Below are 13,573 nucleotides of genomic sequence, written 5' to 3'. Positions count from 1 at the left end.
GGGAAAGCTAAATGCTTCCATTTTCTTGCTCAGCCAGCTTCCTTTTCTGGACTTGCTTAATTTGTGCATTTCTCTGAGCTTCAAAATCTTGGAGTCATTCTTCATTCCTTTCTCTGTTTTCTGTATGGAGTCACTCACTGACATCTCTCGCTAATCCTTCCTTTATCTGTCACACAGTTCTTTTCCATTCTAATTCCATATCCCTCCTGGTCTAGGCCTTGATCAGCTCACATCTGAACCATGGAGACATCTCACTCAGTCTTCCTGCCTGCCAAGACTGTCCCTCTATCTACACATCTCCCATCTTCACCTCACATCCTTCAGGTGATACCTCTAGGCCCCCTTTAGAACATTCAACTGCTCTCTTCCTTGTTCCTCTCACCTGCTGCATTCCCAGTTCCACGCCTACGCTCTTGACATTGCTCCTTGCAAAATATCCAAGTTCTACTCCTCTTTCCCACTTAACCCCACCTCCACATGTTATGGTCTCTTCTTCATCACTTTGTATATCCAATCATTCTTCCAGTACATATTTCAAACTATGTACTATATACCAGATACTAGACTAGGCACAGGGAATACTGTGCTTAATTTGGGCACAGGCCTTCTTTGTTATTTTCCAAATTAGTGATGGACCACAATCAAAGGATTATGAAACTCAAGTTCAGAACATTATCTGCCTCAACAATAGTTTATCACATCCTCCAATGACCACAGAATCCTTTAAGAGCTCCTCATCTCTCTGCTTCCCTCTGACTTAGTCTCAAGAAATCTTTCTTGTATTCAACAGTTAATATGTGCCTTGTGTACAAGGCTTTATGCTAGATGCTAGAAATGGAGAGGTGAATAAAATCTGCTTCTTACAGAGAGCTCCAAGATTAACAAGGATGGAAGACAGGAAAAGATATACAATAGTGAGTAAAAGGTACTCTGATAGAAATGTACAGATTCAACTGGAGAATTCTACTTGGGAAGAGCAAGGAATGCTTCACAGATGAGAAAATGCTTGAGCTGATAAGAGGTAGAAAAGGTGGGGACAGTATTTTAAGCAGCTTGAAAATAGTATTGCAAAGGCACAAGGCATTAAATGGCACAGCTTGTCAGGAAGCCACAAGTACTTCAGTATGACTCGAGCACATGAGGCTGGAGAATTGGGCTGGGGCCAGATCGTTTTTTCCCTTGTTTTGCATTTGAGGGAATGAGTAAACGCTGAAGAATTTTAAGCAATGAAGTAATATGATTATATTTATATTTCAAAAAGTACCTCTGGTGGCTATATGGAAAATAGGGAGTGTGAGGGATGGGGCCTGGCTTGGGCAAAAAGTCAAAAGACAGAAGGCTGTTGTTAAAATCCAAGGAAGTTACGTGAACCAGGCAAGTAATGAAGTAGAGGAGTGGTGGCTAAGGTGAAGAGAAGGAAAGAGTTTGGAGAGCTATCAGATAGGTAAAATCAACAGGACTTATCTACTATTGGGTTTTGGAAGTTGAGGAAGAGGTAAACAAGGACCTCTGAGTTTCTGGCTTGGGTTATACATTTTCTAAGCAGAAAATACAGGCATTGTGTACTAAAGGAGCAGGGTAAGCAGGGTATATAATAATTTTAAGTTGCCTGTTTTAGGTATTGAGGTAGAAGTTCTTGGAGACTGTTAGATACACATGTCTCAAGTTCAGGATTTTGTTTGGGTTAGAATTAGAGATTTGGGAGTCAGAATACAGATAGGGGGTCAAAACCATGAGAATGGTAATAGCACCCAAAAGAAATGTAAATGATGAGAATGGGTGGGAAGGACAGAGCCTTGGGGTATACCAACCATTATGGGGTCAGAGTAAGAGAAACAAGGAAAGGACCCCAAGAAGAAATGATCAGTGAGGCAGAAGGACAGCCAGGATAGGCTATTGCATGAGTTTCCAATTACCACTGTAAAAAATTATCAAACATTGTGTAGTTTAAAACAATGCTGGCTGGGTACAGTGGCTCGCACCTATAATCCCAGCACTTCGGGAAGCAGAGGCAGGAAGATCACTTGAGCTCAGGAGTTTGACACCAGCCTGGGCAACATGGCCAGACCACTTCTCTACTAAAAACAAAACACAGAAAAGAAAAAAAATTAGCCGGGCATGGTGGTGCACACCTGTAGTCCTAGAAGGCTAAGATGGGAGAATCACTTGAGCCCAGGAGGTCAAGGCTGCAGTGAGCCAAGATCGCACCACTGCACTCCAGCCTGGGTGACAGAGCGAAACCCTGTCTCAAAAAAGAAAAAAGAAAAGAAAAGAAAAATAAATAAATAAAACAATAAAACAATGCAGTGCCAGTTGTGATAGCTGAAGCCTGTAATCCCAACACTTTATGGGGCTGAGGCAGGAGGATTGCTAGAACTCAGGAGTTTGAGACCAGCATGGACAACATGGTGAGACCCCCATCTCTACAAAACACAAAAATAGCCAGATGTGGTGGCACATGCCTATGGTCCCAGCTACTAAGGAGGCTGAGGCAGGAGGATCACTTGAGCCCAGGAGTTTGAGGCTGCAGTGAGCTATGATGACACCATTGCACTCCAGCCTGGGTGACAGAGCTAGACTCTATTTCAAAAAATTAAAAACAAAACACACACATACAAGTTTATTATCTTACAGTTCTGTGGGTTTAGAAATCAAACACTGGTCTCACTTGTCTAAGGTCAAGGTGTCAGCAGAGTAGCATTACTTTCTGGAGACTTGAGGGAAGAATTGGTTTCCTTGATTTTTCCCAGCACCTAGAGACCAAGCACCTGTGATTCCTTAGCTTATGAACTTTTCCTCAGTCTTTAAAGCCAGCAAGTGGGTAGAGTTCTCACATGACACCACTCTGACCTTGCTTCTGTCTTCACATCACCTTCTCCAACTCTCTTCTTCTGCCTGTTTTCCACTTTGAAAAACACCTGTGGTTACATTAGGCTCACCTGGATAATCTGGGCTATTCTCCGTCAGGAGAGTAATAACCTTAATTTCATCTGCCATATTCATACTCCTTGCTACGTAACATAATATATTTATTACAGGAGGTTCTGGGGATTAGGACATGGACATCTTTGACGAGAGGTTAGGGGGAGGTGCATTATTCTGCCTACCATATCTGTCATCTCAGAAACTAATCAAACAAACAAAAACATTAAAGAAAGAAAAGAAGTAGAGGCTGGTGATTCTGGGCAAGTTACTCAACCTCTCTCTGCCTCTGTTTCTTTAACTGCAAAGTGGAGAGAATAATAGTGCCTACCTCATAGGCTTGTTAAAAGGATTATGTGTGCTAATGTTAGAAAGCACATAAAGCTGTGTCTGGCTTATGTTATAATTTTTTAAAAGAGCAATGAGAGAGATTAAATAAGGCAAAGACCTAAAACTGGCCATTGGATTTGTTAATTAGGCAATTAGTGGTTGTTACCACTGCAGTATTGGGGATATGGTGGTTGTAGAAGTCTAATTATTGTAAGATGGAGGTGAGAAAATTGGAGAACAGGAATAAACATTATTTTGAAGTAAATGTTTAAGAAAGGATAGAGAAAGAATGCTGGCACCTTCTTAGTTAGAGGAAGATGGGAAGTTATAGGAGATCTGAACACACATGCTGTGGGGAAGGGGCTAGTGGACAGAATGGCTGAATATATGAGAAAGGGAATAATGACAGTAAAATCCCAGACAAGAAGAAATAGACGTGATAACAGCTCAGATGTTGGCTTTAACTTTGAACTGGATTTTCTGAGTCTAGAGGGTAAGCTATGAGGGTGAATCTTAGGAATTAAACATAATTCCTTTCCTTGGCTTCTGTTCATCAGTAGGAATTACTCACAGGTCTCTACCTGAGGCTATGACACCAGAGTTTGAGTTCTTGTCCATCATCCAATATTAAGGTGCCACACACTGTCATGGAGGTTACCTTCTTTCACAGGAAAGTTCTGTTAGGTCTTTAAGAGTACAAGTTTAGAATTAGCAAGCAAAAATGTCATCTCTTTGAAAATGGTTAATTTCATAAACAATATCTGTCCATTTCAAAAGATTTTTCTGAAAGAAAAATGCAACTAGGTATAAATTTACGTTAACAAACAGACTCTCTTTGTTATTTTAAACTTTTTATCATGGACATTTTCAAGCAAACATAAAGAGAATAATATAATAAATCCCATGTACCCAGCACTTCAATAACTACCAGCCTATGACCAATTTTGTCTCACTTATACTCCCCTCTCACCCCCACCTTCACCCCTAGTATTTTAGGGCTGATATGGTTTGGCTGTGTCCCCACCCAAATCTCATCTTGAATTGTAGGTCCCATAATTCCCCCATGTTGTAGGATGCACTGGTGGGAGATAATTGAATCATGGGGGCAGTTTCCCCCATACTGTTCTCATGGTAGTAAATAAGTCTCACGAGATCTGATGGTTTTGTAAGGCGTTTCTCTTTCCACTTGGCTCTCATTTTCTCTCTTGCCTGCTGCCATGATTTGCTCCTCCTTGCCTTCCACCATGACTGTGAGGCCTCCCCAGCCGTGTGGAACTGTAAGTCCATTAAATCTCTTTCCTTTATAAATTACCCAGTCTCTGACATGTCTTTATTAGCAGTGTGAGATCAGACTAATAGAAAGGCAAATAGGCATCTTAAAAAAAAAACAAAAAACAAAAAACAGGACTTTGGCAAGGCACAGTGGATATGATTTTGAAAATGCAAGTGGTAAATAAAGAAACATTGAAGAAGAGAGGGAGAGTCATGGAACTCATCCCGGGCAGGTGGAATTCTTTAGATGGCGATTTTTAAATGGGATGAATAAAATGGAAATTGATGGAGTTAAAACAAAGGTCTCAATACAACACTATCGAAGGCTGTGTGAACCAAAGAAACCCCTACTAGTCCTCGAACATTAAGGGGTTCCAAATATGTTTTCTGTATGTCCCAGCTTGGAGAAATTTTGCAAGTCAGAAGGCAAATATTATAATGAGAAATCCAATCTCAAATTTCCTGGGGCAATAGCCAAGCAGATTAATCAAGATAAAAACAGAAATAGTGCCAGGGTTCCTTGGCTCAATCCCCTGCTGGGGACTCAAAGCCTTGTGTACACTAGTGGGTAATATGGTCAGGGGGTGGTAAAGAGAAATTCCTGTGACTCCTTGATACATGAGAGCCCCACACGCTATGGTACTAAGATCCACTGATAGAGCCCTGACTTGGGCTACAATTAGATTGAAAGAACATAAAAATATAAAGGTTGATAGAATTATGAAATTTGGAATGTTTAGTCAGGCTTTATGTAAAGTTTACCCTTTACCCAAATGTCTTATGTGAATGGATATTATGTCTGGCTGGGGAACACTTCTCTTACTTTGTCTCATAAAACAGAAGGCATGTAAATATGCCCTTCAAGCAATATTAATTGGACATGCTAAATGGGAACCAGAAAGATTTCCTGAGCCCACATAGTATAGAATAGAAGCTGGATTGATATGAACAAATTCTCCATGCAATAGCCCTGTGTGGAGCCTAGACTGGGGCTTATGGCAAAAGCCTATGTACGCCTTCCAGTGACAACTACTGGGTCTTTGAACTAGAGAATTTTCACTTGAGGGGCATTTACCACCTTGTGATGGGACATTATTTGAAGCTACCTATGACTGAAGGATAAAATAATCTTGAAACCTGAAATACCCACAATTTCTTGGTTGATGTCAGAGAAATGCTTTAGTGGGGATGGCAGTGTCCAGAAGAGTTCCATAATATAATGGAAATGGTTTATACAGGATCATGCCACCTGAAAATATAGTCAGCCCTCAGTATCAGTGGGGGAACTGGTTCCAAGACCTCCAGTAGACACCAAAATCCTTGGATGACCAAGTCCCTTATATCAAATTGTGTCATATTTGCATATAACCTATACACATCTTTCTGTATACATTAAATCAACTCTAGATTACTTATAATACCTAATACAATGTAAACAATTGTTTTACTGTATTATTTTTTCAATTTGTCTTCTTTTTTTTTTTTTTTTTTTTTGGAGGGACTGGTTCTTGATTTCAAAAAGACACTTGTCAATATTCAGTATCAAAACAGTTGCACTATTGATTTCTCTTTCTCCCAATCGGCCCCAAGGAGACCACATCAGAGAGTAACATTTTAAGCCAATAAGCTGCAGGATGTACACCTAAACAGACCTCCTAGAAACCTTACCAGAAAATGGGGACTGGGTAGGGAAAGAAATTTTAAAAGATCAACAAACTGCCAGCCCACAGACTGCAGAGGCTGTCACAGCCAGATGGGGTGGCCAGGGTGCCACAAACCCAAAGAAGCAAAGTTTCAAAATAATATAAAATTTAAAAAGTTTTGTACATAAGCTATTCAAGATTTCTCCAGCACTGACTGATACAAAGCACAGTGAGATGGCACTTCTACAGACAGCAGCTTCAAACCCAGAAAAGGGTAATGAGATGAGTTTCACATGGCTAAATCAGTGGCAAAAACACAATCTTCTTTCTTTCTTTCAAGGAGGCAGGAAAGCAATTAAGTGGTCACCTCAACGTAAGGGGGACATGATCCATTCTGTTAAGCAGTTGGGAGGGGGTAGAGATGGGACAAAATTTTGGTCTCAGAGGTCTTACCATCTTAATTTGGTCACTTCTAATGAAAAAAATAATAAAAATAGAAATAACATTATCCAAAGACATCTTAAAGCTGAAAACTTGAACAGCACATTCTTTTGTTTTTGTTGTTTGGCTAACTCCTCCTGGAATCACCTTTCTGGTTTAGCTAGTACTTTGTACAGAGCAATGAGGTTTCCCATAGTGGAGTCTCCCTGGGCTCTGTTTGGCTCTCAGTAAGGCAGGCCTATACCTTTTCCTCTCCTCTATGGAAAAGGGAATGTGCACTAAGGTGAAAAGTCACCTTCCAAAAGTGAGAAAGGGATTCGATTGCTGCTTCAGGGCTGTGGAATTATTTGGAATGTTTTACAAATGTTTGCTACAAAACAACAAAAAGGTAATTACAAAATGTGTACATCACAACATGCTTTTTAAAGACATTATGCATTGTGCTCACATTCCCTTAAATGTTGTTTCCAAAGGTGCTCAGCCTCTAGCCCAGCTGGAATGTCCGGGAAGAGGCAGAGACAGTTTGGCGAAAAAGACACAGGGAAGGAGGGGGCGGCGAAGGGGGCGGCGAAAGGAGAAAGCAGCCTTCCAGTTAAAGATCAGCCCTCAGTTAAAGGTCAGCTTCGGGCACGCTGGCCTCAGGCGGAGTCTGGGTCAGAGGGAGGAGCAGCAGCAGGGTGGGACTGGGGCGTTCTACATCTCATTCAGGTCAAGCAGAGTCTGGTCCAGCATCCTTTGTGTACAGAGGTGCTCCTCTTTGGTGCATTTCAGTTTATCTTCCAAGTCATCAATTGTCTTTTCCAGCTTGGCTACCGATCTCTCAGCAAACTCAGCATGGGTCTCTGCCTCCTTGAGTTTATCAGTAAGAATCTTGATCTCTTCCTCATATTTGTCTTCTTTTTGAGAGTACTTTTCTTCAGCAGCACTCAGACACTTCAGGTTCTGGTCCATCAGTCTAATCTGCTCATCCATCTCTCGGCAACGGGACTCTGCCAGCTCAGCTCGTTCCTCTGTGCGTTCCAAGTCTCCTTCAATGATCACCAACTTACGAGCCACCTCTTCATACTTCCTATCTGCCTCTTCTGCAATGTGCTTAGCTTCTTTGAGTTGGATTTCCTGGAGTTCCATCTTTTCTTCATCTTTTAAGGCCCAGTTTTCAATAACCTTCATACCTCTCTCACTCTTATCAGCAGCTTTTTCCGCTTCTTCCAGTTTTTGCAGGGCAGTGGCCAGCCGCTCCTGAGCACGGTCCAGCTCCTCTTCAACCAGCTGGATCCTACGATTCAAGGAGGCCACCTCAGCCTCAGCCTGTTCCCGAGCCCTCCTTTCTCCCTCAACTTCTCGTTGGAGGCGCTCAGCTCGCTCCTCTGCATCATCTGCCTGCTGCTGCAGAACCTGGATCTTGCGCTTCACCGCCTCGATGGTGGTGATCCCAGCCATGGTGCCCACCCAGCTACTGCTTGCGCTCCTTTCAATTTGTCTTCTTGTTATTGTATTGTTTTTACTTAAACAAAATTTTTATTTTTAATATTTAAAAAATTAATTTTAAGTAGAGATGGGGGTCTCTGCCCAGGCTGATCTCAAACCCTTGAGCTGAAGCAATCCTCCTGCCTTGGCCTCTGAAAGAGCTGGGATTACAGGTGTGAGCAACTGTGCCTGGCCTCTTTACTTTTTTCCAAATATTTTTGATTCATGGTTGGTTAAATGTGTGTATGCAGAACCCACATATACAAGGAGCAAACTGTACTCATAAGCAGGGAACCTCTTTTCCCATATGACTGACTCAGGAACAGTGTGAGGAATTCCTGGGTTCTACAGTGCTCTATAAACCTCTCTTAACTAAGAGCTGCTTGGTTTGTAGATGGCAGTTCCAAGGTGAAAGGACAATATCATATTTGGAATGTTGCCACTCTGACTGAAGAAGATGAAAACAAATCAGCTCGGTGGGTTGAATTGCAGGCTGTTTTCCTCGTAGTGACAGAAATGAATTGAACAGTGGTAAAAGCCCATATGTTTTTTACTGACTCATGGAGAGTAGACAGTGGCCTGGCCGCAGGGTGAGGCAGGACAACAATGGATACCTGGCCTACTAAAGGAACGCCCCTATGGGGCCCTACAGAAATCTGAAAGGTGCATTAAAGTAGGATAAGTCAATGCCCATCAGAAGAATGCCCTTCCAGGTTCAGAAGGTGACCGAAATCTACAGGCAGAAACCCCCATGTGCTCATTGAAAGTGGCCACCTGGGCCCATCAAATGAGTGGAGATGGGGGTACTCAGGTAATGTAGAGATGGGCTAAATCTAGACATGTCCCTTTTGCACCCTCTTAGGCACAAAATGGCAATAAGAATTGTTCTGTCTTCCAGCAAAAGAGACAGAGATGGCTGTGGGGCAGATTCCCTCATGGGAAGGCTCTAAACATAGCTGGCAGGTGAGACCAATGTGGGTAGCCCTGGGGATCTACAATGGTTCTTGACAGGAATACATAGTGGTTTTGGACTGGGCTTTGCTTACACAGTAAAAGATGCAAATGCTCAGAGTGCTATAGAAAAATCAGAACAGAAGATATTGCATGGATTTGGAATAAACTTGAGATCACCAGTTTTAGCATTGTTATCAAGTATAGTATTTATTGAGCATCTATTTATAACTCTGAATCTGGCACTATAATTTGAGTATTTGGCATGCAGAAATTCTAGAGCTCATCCATGAACTTAGGGAAAAAAAATAAATAAATAGAAAGTGTTAGGGCCAGGCGCGGTGGCTCAAGCCTGTAATCCCAGCACTTTGGGAGGCCGAGGCGGGCAGATCACGAGGTCAGGAGATCGAGACCATCCTGGCTAACATGGTGAGACCCTGTCTCTACTAAAAAATACAAAAAACTAGCCGGGCGAGGTGTCGGGTGCCTGTAACCCCAGGTACTCGGGAGGCTGAGGCAGGAGAATGGCGTGAAGCTGGGAGGCGGAGCTTGCAGTGAGCTGAGATCCAGCCACTGCACTCCAGCCCAGGCCACAGAGCGAGACTCCGTCTCAAAAAGAAAATAAAAGTGTTTAAACAGTTAAATTCTATGTTTAGAGTTTAACCAAACAAGGATTTAGTTAGGGTTTAACTTTGCTAAAGTCGTTTTTTTTTCCTCAGGAGGAAGGCAAGTGAGACATCTGTCTTATATATGCCATTATACATGCCACTGTACAAAATATGGACACACAGTATTTGAGATTCATGTATCTTAAAGAATCAAAATGAGGACTTTGATGTTTTGAGTTTAATGTTTTGAAAGTGTTATTCCAAATATAGCAAATAGTCAATTAATAAGCAAATAAAAAGAAACACTCCAGATAATGGCAGCATCCTTCAGAGCCCTGCTGATTTATATATTTAACAGTTAGCTAAGCACCTACTCTATGTGCAGCACTGTGCTGCAGTGCTGGGGAGAATATAGAGATCAATACCACATGTTCCCAGTCTTAACATTACCTAGAATTAGTTCTACTTTTGTTAGGAATAGTATCATTGTGGAACCTCTTTCTTAGATATTATACAAGCCAGATCAGCATGCCAGATTCTTACTTTTATGAGGAATCAGTTGCTAATAGACACTCTTTATGTTCCTGTAAAATGTAATGTGTAAATCAAACAAAATACTGTACTTATGTGTATTTTTAGGTCTCCATGGATTAAAAAAAAATGAACTGTATTTTCATCAGGTACATTTTATATATCAATCAATGTATAACTCCCTGTCAAATCTCATGGGTCTAACATGCTGCTCTGTTTCATGCTTGACATCATCAGGGAAATATCTGAGAGTAGAAGGAACAGATTTAGGGTGTGTTAGTGATATTGGGCCACTAGCCATTTTCAGTGACTTTTCTCCCAACTTCTCCTGGGTCTACGAGAACAAAAAGAAAGGAACAACTTTTTCCATTGAAACAGGTTTTGGGGCTGTGAAGCAGTGTATATTTCTCTGCAAAATAATCAAGTCATAGCTACTTTGAAGGAATCCTTCAGATACCAAACCGAGGAAAGAACCAGAAATATAATTAAAAGAGTATGATAGGGCAGGTGCAGTGTCTCACGCCTGTAATCTCAGCACTTTGTGCTGGATTGTGTGTAATCCCAGGAGTTTGGGACCAGTCTGGGCAACATAGTGAGACCCTGTATTTATTAAAAAATAAAAATAAAGGCCAAGTGCAGTGGCTCACGCCTGTAATCCTAGCACTTTGGGAGGCCGAGGTGGGCAGATCACTTGAGGTCAGGAGTTCAAGACCAGCCTGGACAACATGGTGAAACCTTGTCTCTACTAAAAATACAAAAAATTAGCTGGGTGTGGTGGCATGTACCTGTAGTCCCAGCTACGCGGAAGGCTAAGGCAGGAGAATCGCTTTAACCTGGGAGGCAGAGATTGCAGTGAGTTGAGATTGCACCACTGCACTCCAGCCTGGGTGACAGAATAAGACTCTGTCTCTAAATAAATAAATAAATATAAAAAATAAAAATGTAAAAAAAGGATGGTAAAGACGTAGAGTTTATTATAATACGCTACAGTTGTTTTTTTTTTTTTTTTTTTTTTTTGGTGTTCAAACAATATTTTTAAGGTCTCTTTAATAGACATGAAGTTACTTCTTATTAAAATACTGTGTACCACAACGTGAGTCTGAATATCTTTGTTTTTGTTTTGTTATCTTTTAAACAAAATGCTACTTTTAATCTCATCAAGGAATTAAGGCATATAATACAAGCTCTAAAAATTAAGTGCCAAAGTAAGAAAGAATTAAAAACAGTATATATTGTGCACTTATATAGTTTTATATGCAAATCTCTATATAGAAAATTATGTTTAAATAATATCCCTGTATTATGGATTTAAAGTGTATGCACCCTGGCAAAAAAATATGTATCAGTATAACATGCCTGAGAAAAATATATGCAACAATAGTACAAAGGCCTAGAGGGGAGAAATTGAAGGGAACAATTGTGAGGCCCTCATACTTATATTCTCCCCCCAAAAAATAAAATATTATCCTACTGATATTATGCCAACTCTAGAAAATTCTAATTTTGGAAACAGTACTACTTGGCATTGATCCTTTAAAGTCATGAAGGACATTAATTGTAATACTGAAATATATCTGAAATTTATCCTATTTAAGTGAAAAATAAAGATTAAAAATGACATATGTAGTGGCCCACATTTTATTCACAACTGCACACACTGAAATATGAGGTAGTATTAAAGAATTAACCTTAATTAAATAATTAAAAGAGTATGATAGGGCAGGTGCAGTGATTCACACCTGTAATCCCAGTACTTTGTGAGGCCAAGGAGGGAAAATCACTTGAGCCCAGGAGTTTGAGTCCAGTCTGGGCAACATAGTGAGACATTGTATCTATTAAAAAAAGTTGAGACTTGAAAATCATATTAAACACACATATAAATGGCTTAAGGAAAGCAAGGTATAAAATTGTCCCCCAAAGTTGTTACTAGACAGTTGAAAAGTTTGGCACTGCTGTTATTAACATGGAAGCAGAGGAAGACAGCTCTTTGTCACTGTCATGCCTCAACCTTAAATGAAAGGACCTGAAGTAGTCAACAGTGTTGGCTCTGGTCCAGACTGCCAGGATGCAAATCCCATTTCCACTACTACTAAGGGTGTGATACTGGGTAAAATGCGTAACCATCTCTAAGACCTACTTCCCTATATGTAAAATGGAGATAATTATAGTACCTGCCTGTATTAGTTCATTCTCACACTGCTATAAAGAACTGCCTGATACTGGGTAAGTTACAAAGGAAAGAGGTCTAACTGACTCACAGTTCAGCCTGGCTGGGGAGGCCTCATGAAACTTAGAATCATGGCAGAAGGTGAAGGGGAAGCAAGGCACCTTCTTCACAAGGCAGCAGGAAGAAGAAGTGCCAAGTGAAGCAGGGAAAAGCCCCTTCTAAAACCATCAGATCTCGTGAGAACTCACTCACTATCACAAGAAAAGCAGGGGGGAAACTGCCCCCATTATTCAATTACTTCCACCTGGACTCTCCCTTGACACATGGGGATTACGGAGATTATAATTCAAGATGAGTTTTGGGTGGGGAGACAAAGCCTATTCCTATCACTCCCTCATAGGGTTGTTGTGAGGATTAAATGAGAAGATTAATATAAAGTACCTGACACAGTGCCTGGCACATGGTAAGTGTATGATAATTATTAACTGTGGTTACTACGTTTGTTGTATGGATGGCCAGCTTTGGTGGACAGACAAAATGTCTCTTCGATTAGAGAAAGAGTTTGGTTTAGAAACACCAATGTCCTTACAGAGTCAATAGTGACAGAGCTCTCAGTCACAATTTTCAACCTTTATTATTTTAAGTCCTGCTAATCCCTTCAACTAAGAATTTAGGTTCTGCCGTGAACAAGAAGAGGGAAAATAAAGGCACAGCAAATTAATAGTAAAGCCAGGACTGTGCATTCTTCAACCTGTCATTACAACTATACTACACAGGGAAAGACAGCTTTATACATTGTAAGCAACCCATCTGCCATTTACCCCATTTAGCAAATATTTATTGAGAACTTAATATGTTTGAAGCAATATTCCAGGTGCTGGGGAAAATATGGGCAAAAATCTAGGGGATTTTAGTTTTTCTGGAATAGGAATATATACCATGAAATTATAATACTTAGAACTTACGTTAGGTATTGAGAATGTAGGAATAAACTCAGTAGGAATAAACAAACTCAGCTTTCCCCCTATACTCTCGCAACATGCTTCAGAGAACAGATGTGTGAAGGTTTTCCCCCAGATATCCATAGTTCCGTAGTGTTCACTAGCTGGGTGTCCTCTAATTCAATTCTGACACTATCTCCTTGGACACAGCTCAGATTCCACAGGTTATGGGCTCAATCCCATCTGACTGCTCTCTACTTCCAACACAAATCTCAAGCTCCAGGTTATTTTACCTGTGCA

At 40.9% G+C, this 13,573-nt stretch overlaps 1 protein-coding gene across 2 annotated transcripts; it reads right to left on the bottom strand.

Moving 5' to 3' along the window:
• Positions 1-5,994: 5,994 nt before the first annotated feature.
• On the bottom strand, positions 5,995-8,075 carry LOC104677298 (tropomyosin alpha-3 chain-like). 2 transcript variants are annotated; one of them, XM_010382278.2, is made up of 2 exons: positions 7,917-7,984; positions 5,995-7,782 (listed from the first exon to the last, which is right to left on the bottom strand). In XM_010382278.2, the coding sequence occupies exons 1-2, from the start codon at positions 7,982-7,984 to the stop codon at positions 7,302-7,304; spliced, it is 549 nt and encodes a 182-aa protein (XP_010380580.1). In that variant the 3' UTR covers positions 5,995-7,301. The 2 variants fall into 2 exon arrangements, with proteins under 2 accessions (XP_010380580.1, XP_010380576.2); XM_010382274.2 differs by having other exon boundaries at positions 5,995-8,075.
• Positions 8,076-13,573: the final 5,498 nt, after the last annotated feature.

Source organism: Rhinopithecus roxellana, chromosome 10, assembly GCF_007565055.1.
Source record: "Rhinopithecus roxellana isolate Shanxi Qingling chromosome 10, ASM756505v1, whole genome shotgun sequence".
Lineage (NCBI taxonomy): Eukaryota > Metazoa > Chordata > Mammalia > Primates > Cercopithecidae > Rhinopithecus > Rhinopithecus roxellana.
Note: the sequence above shows the minus strand (reverse complement) of the source record. Positions and strands in the feature narration are given on the sequence as shown.

Excerpts from the sequence above, each read along its gene's own strand:
- LOC104677298 (XM_010382274.2), bottom strand. The coding sequence starts at position 8,048 with ATGGCTGGGATCACCACCATCGAGGCGGTGAAGCGCAAGATCCAGGTT.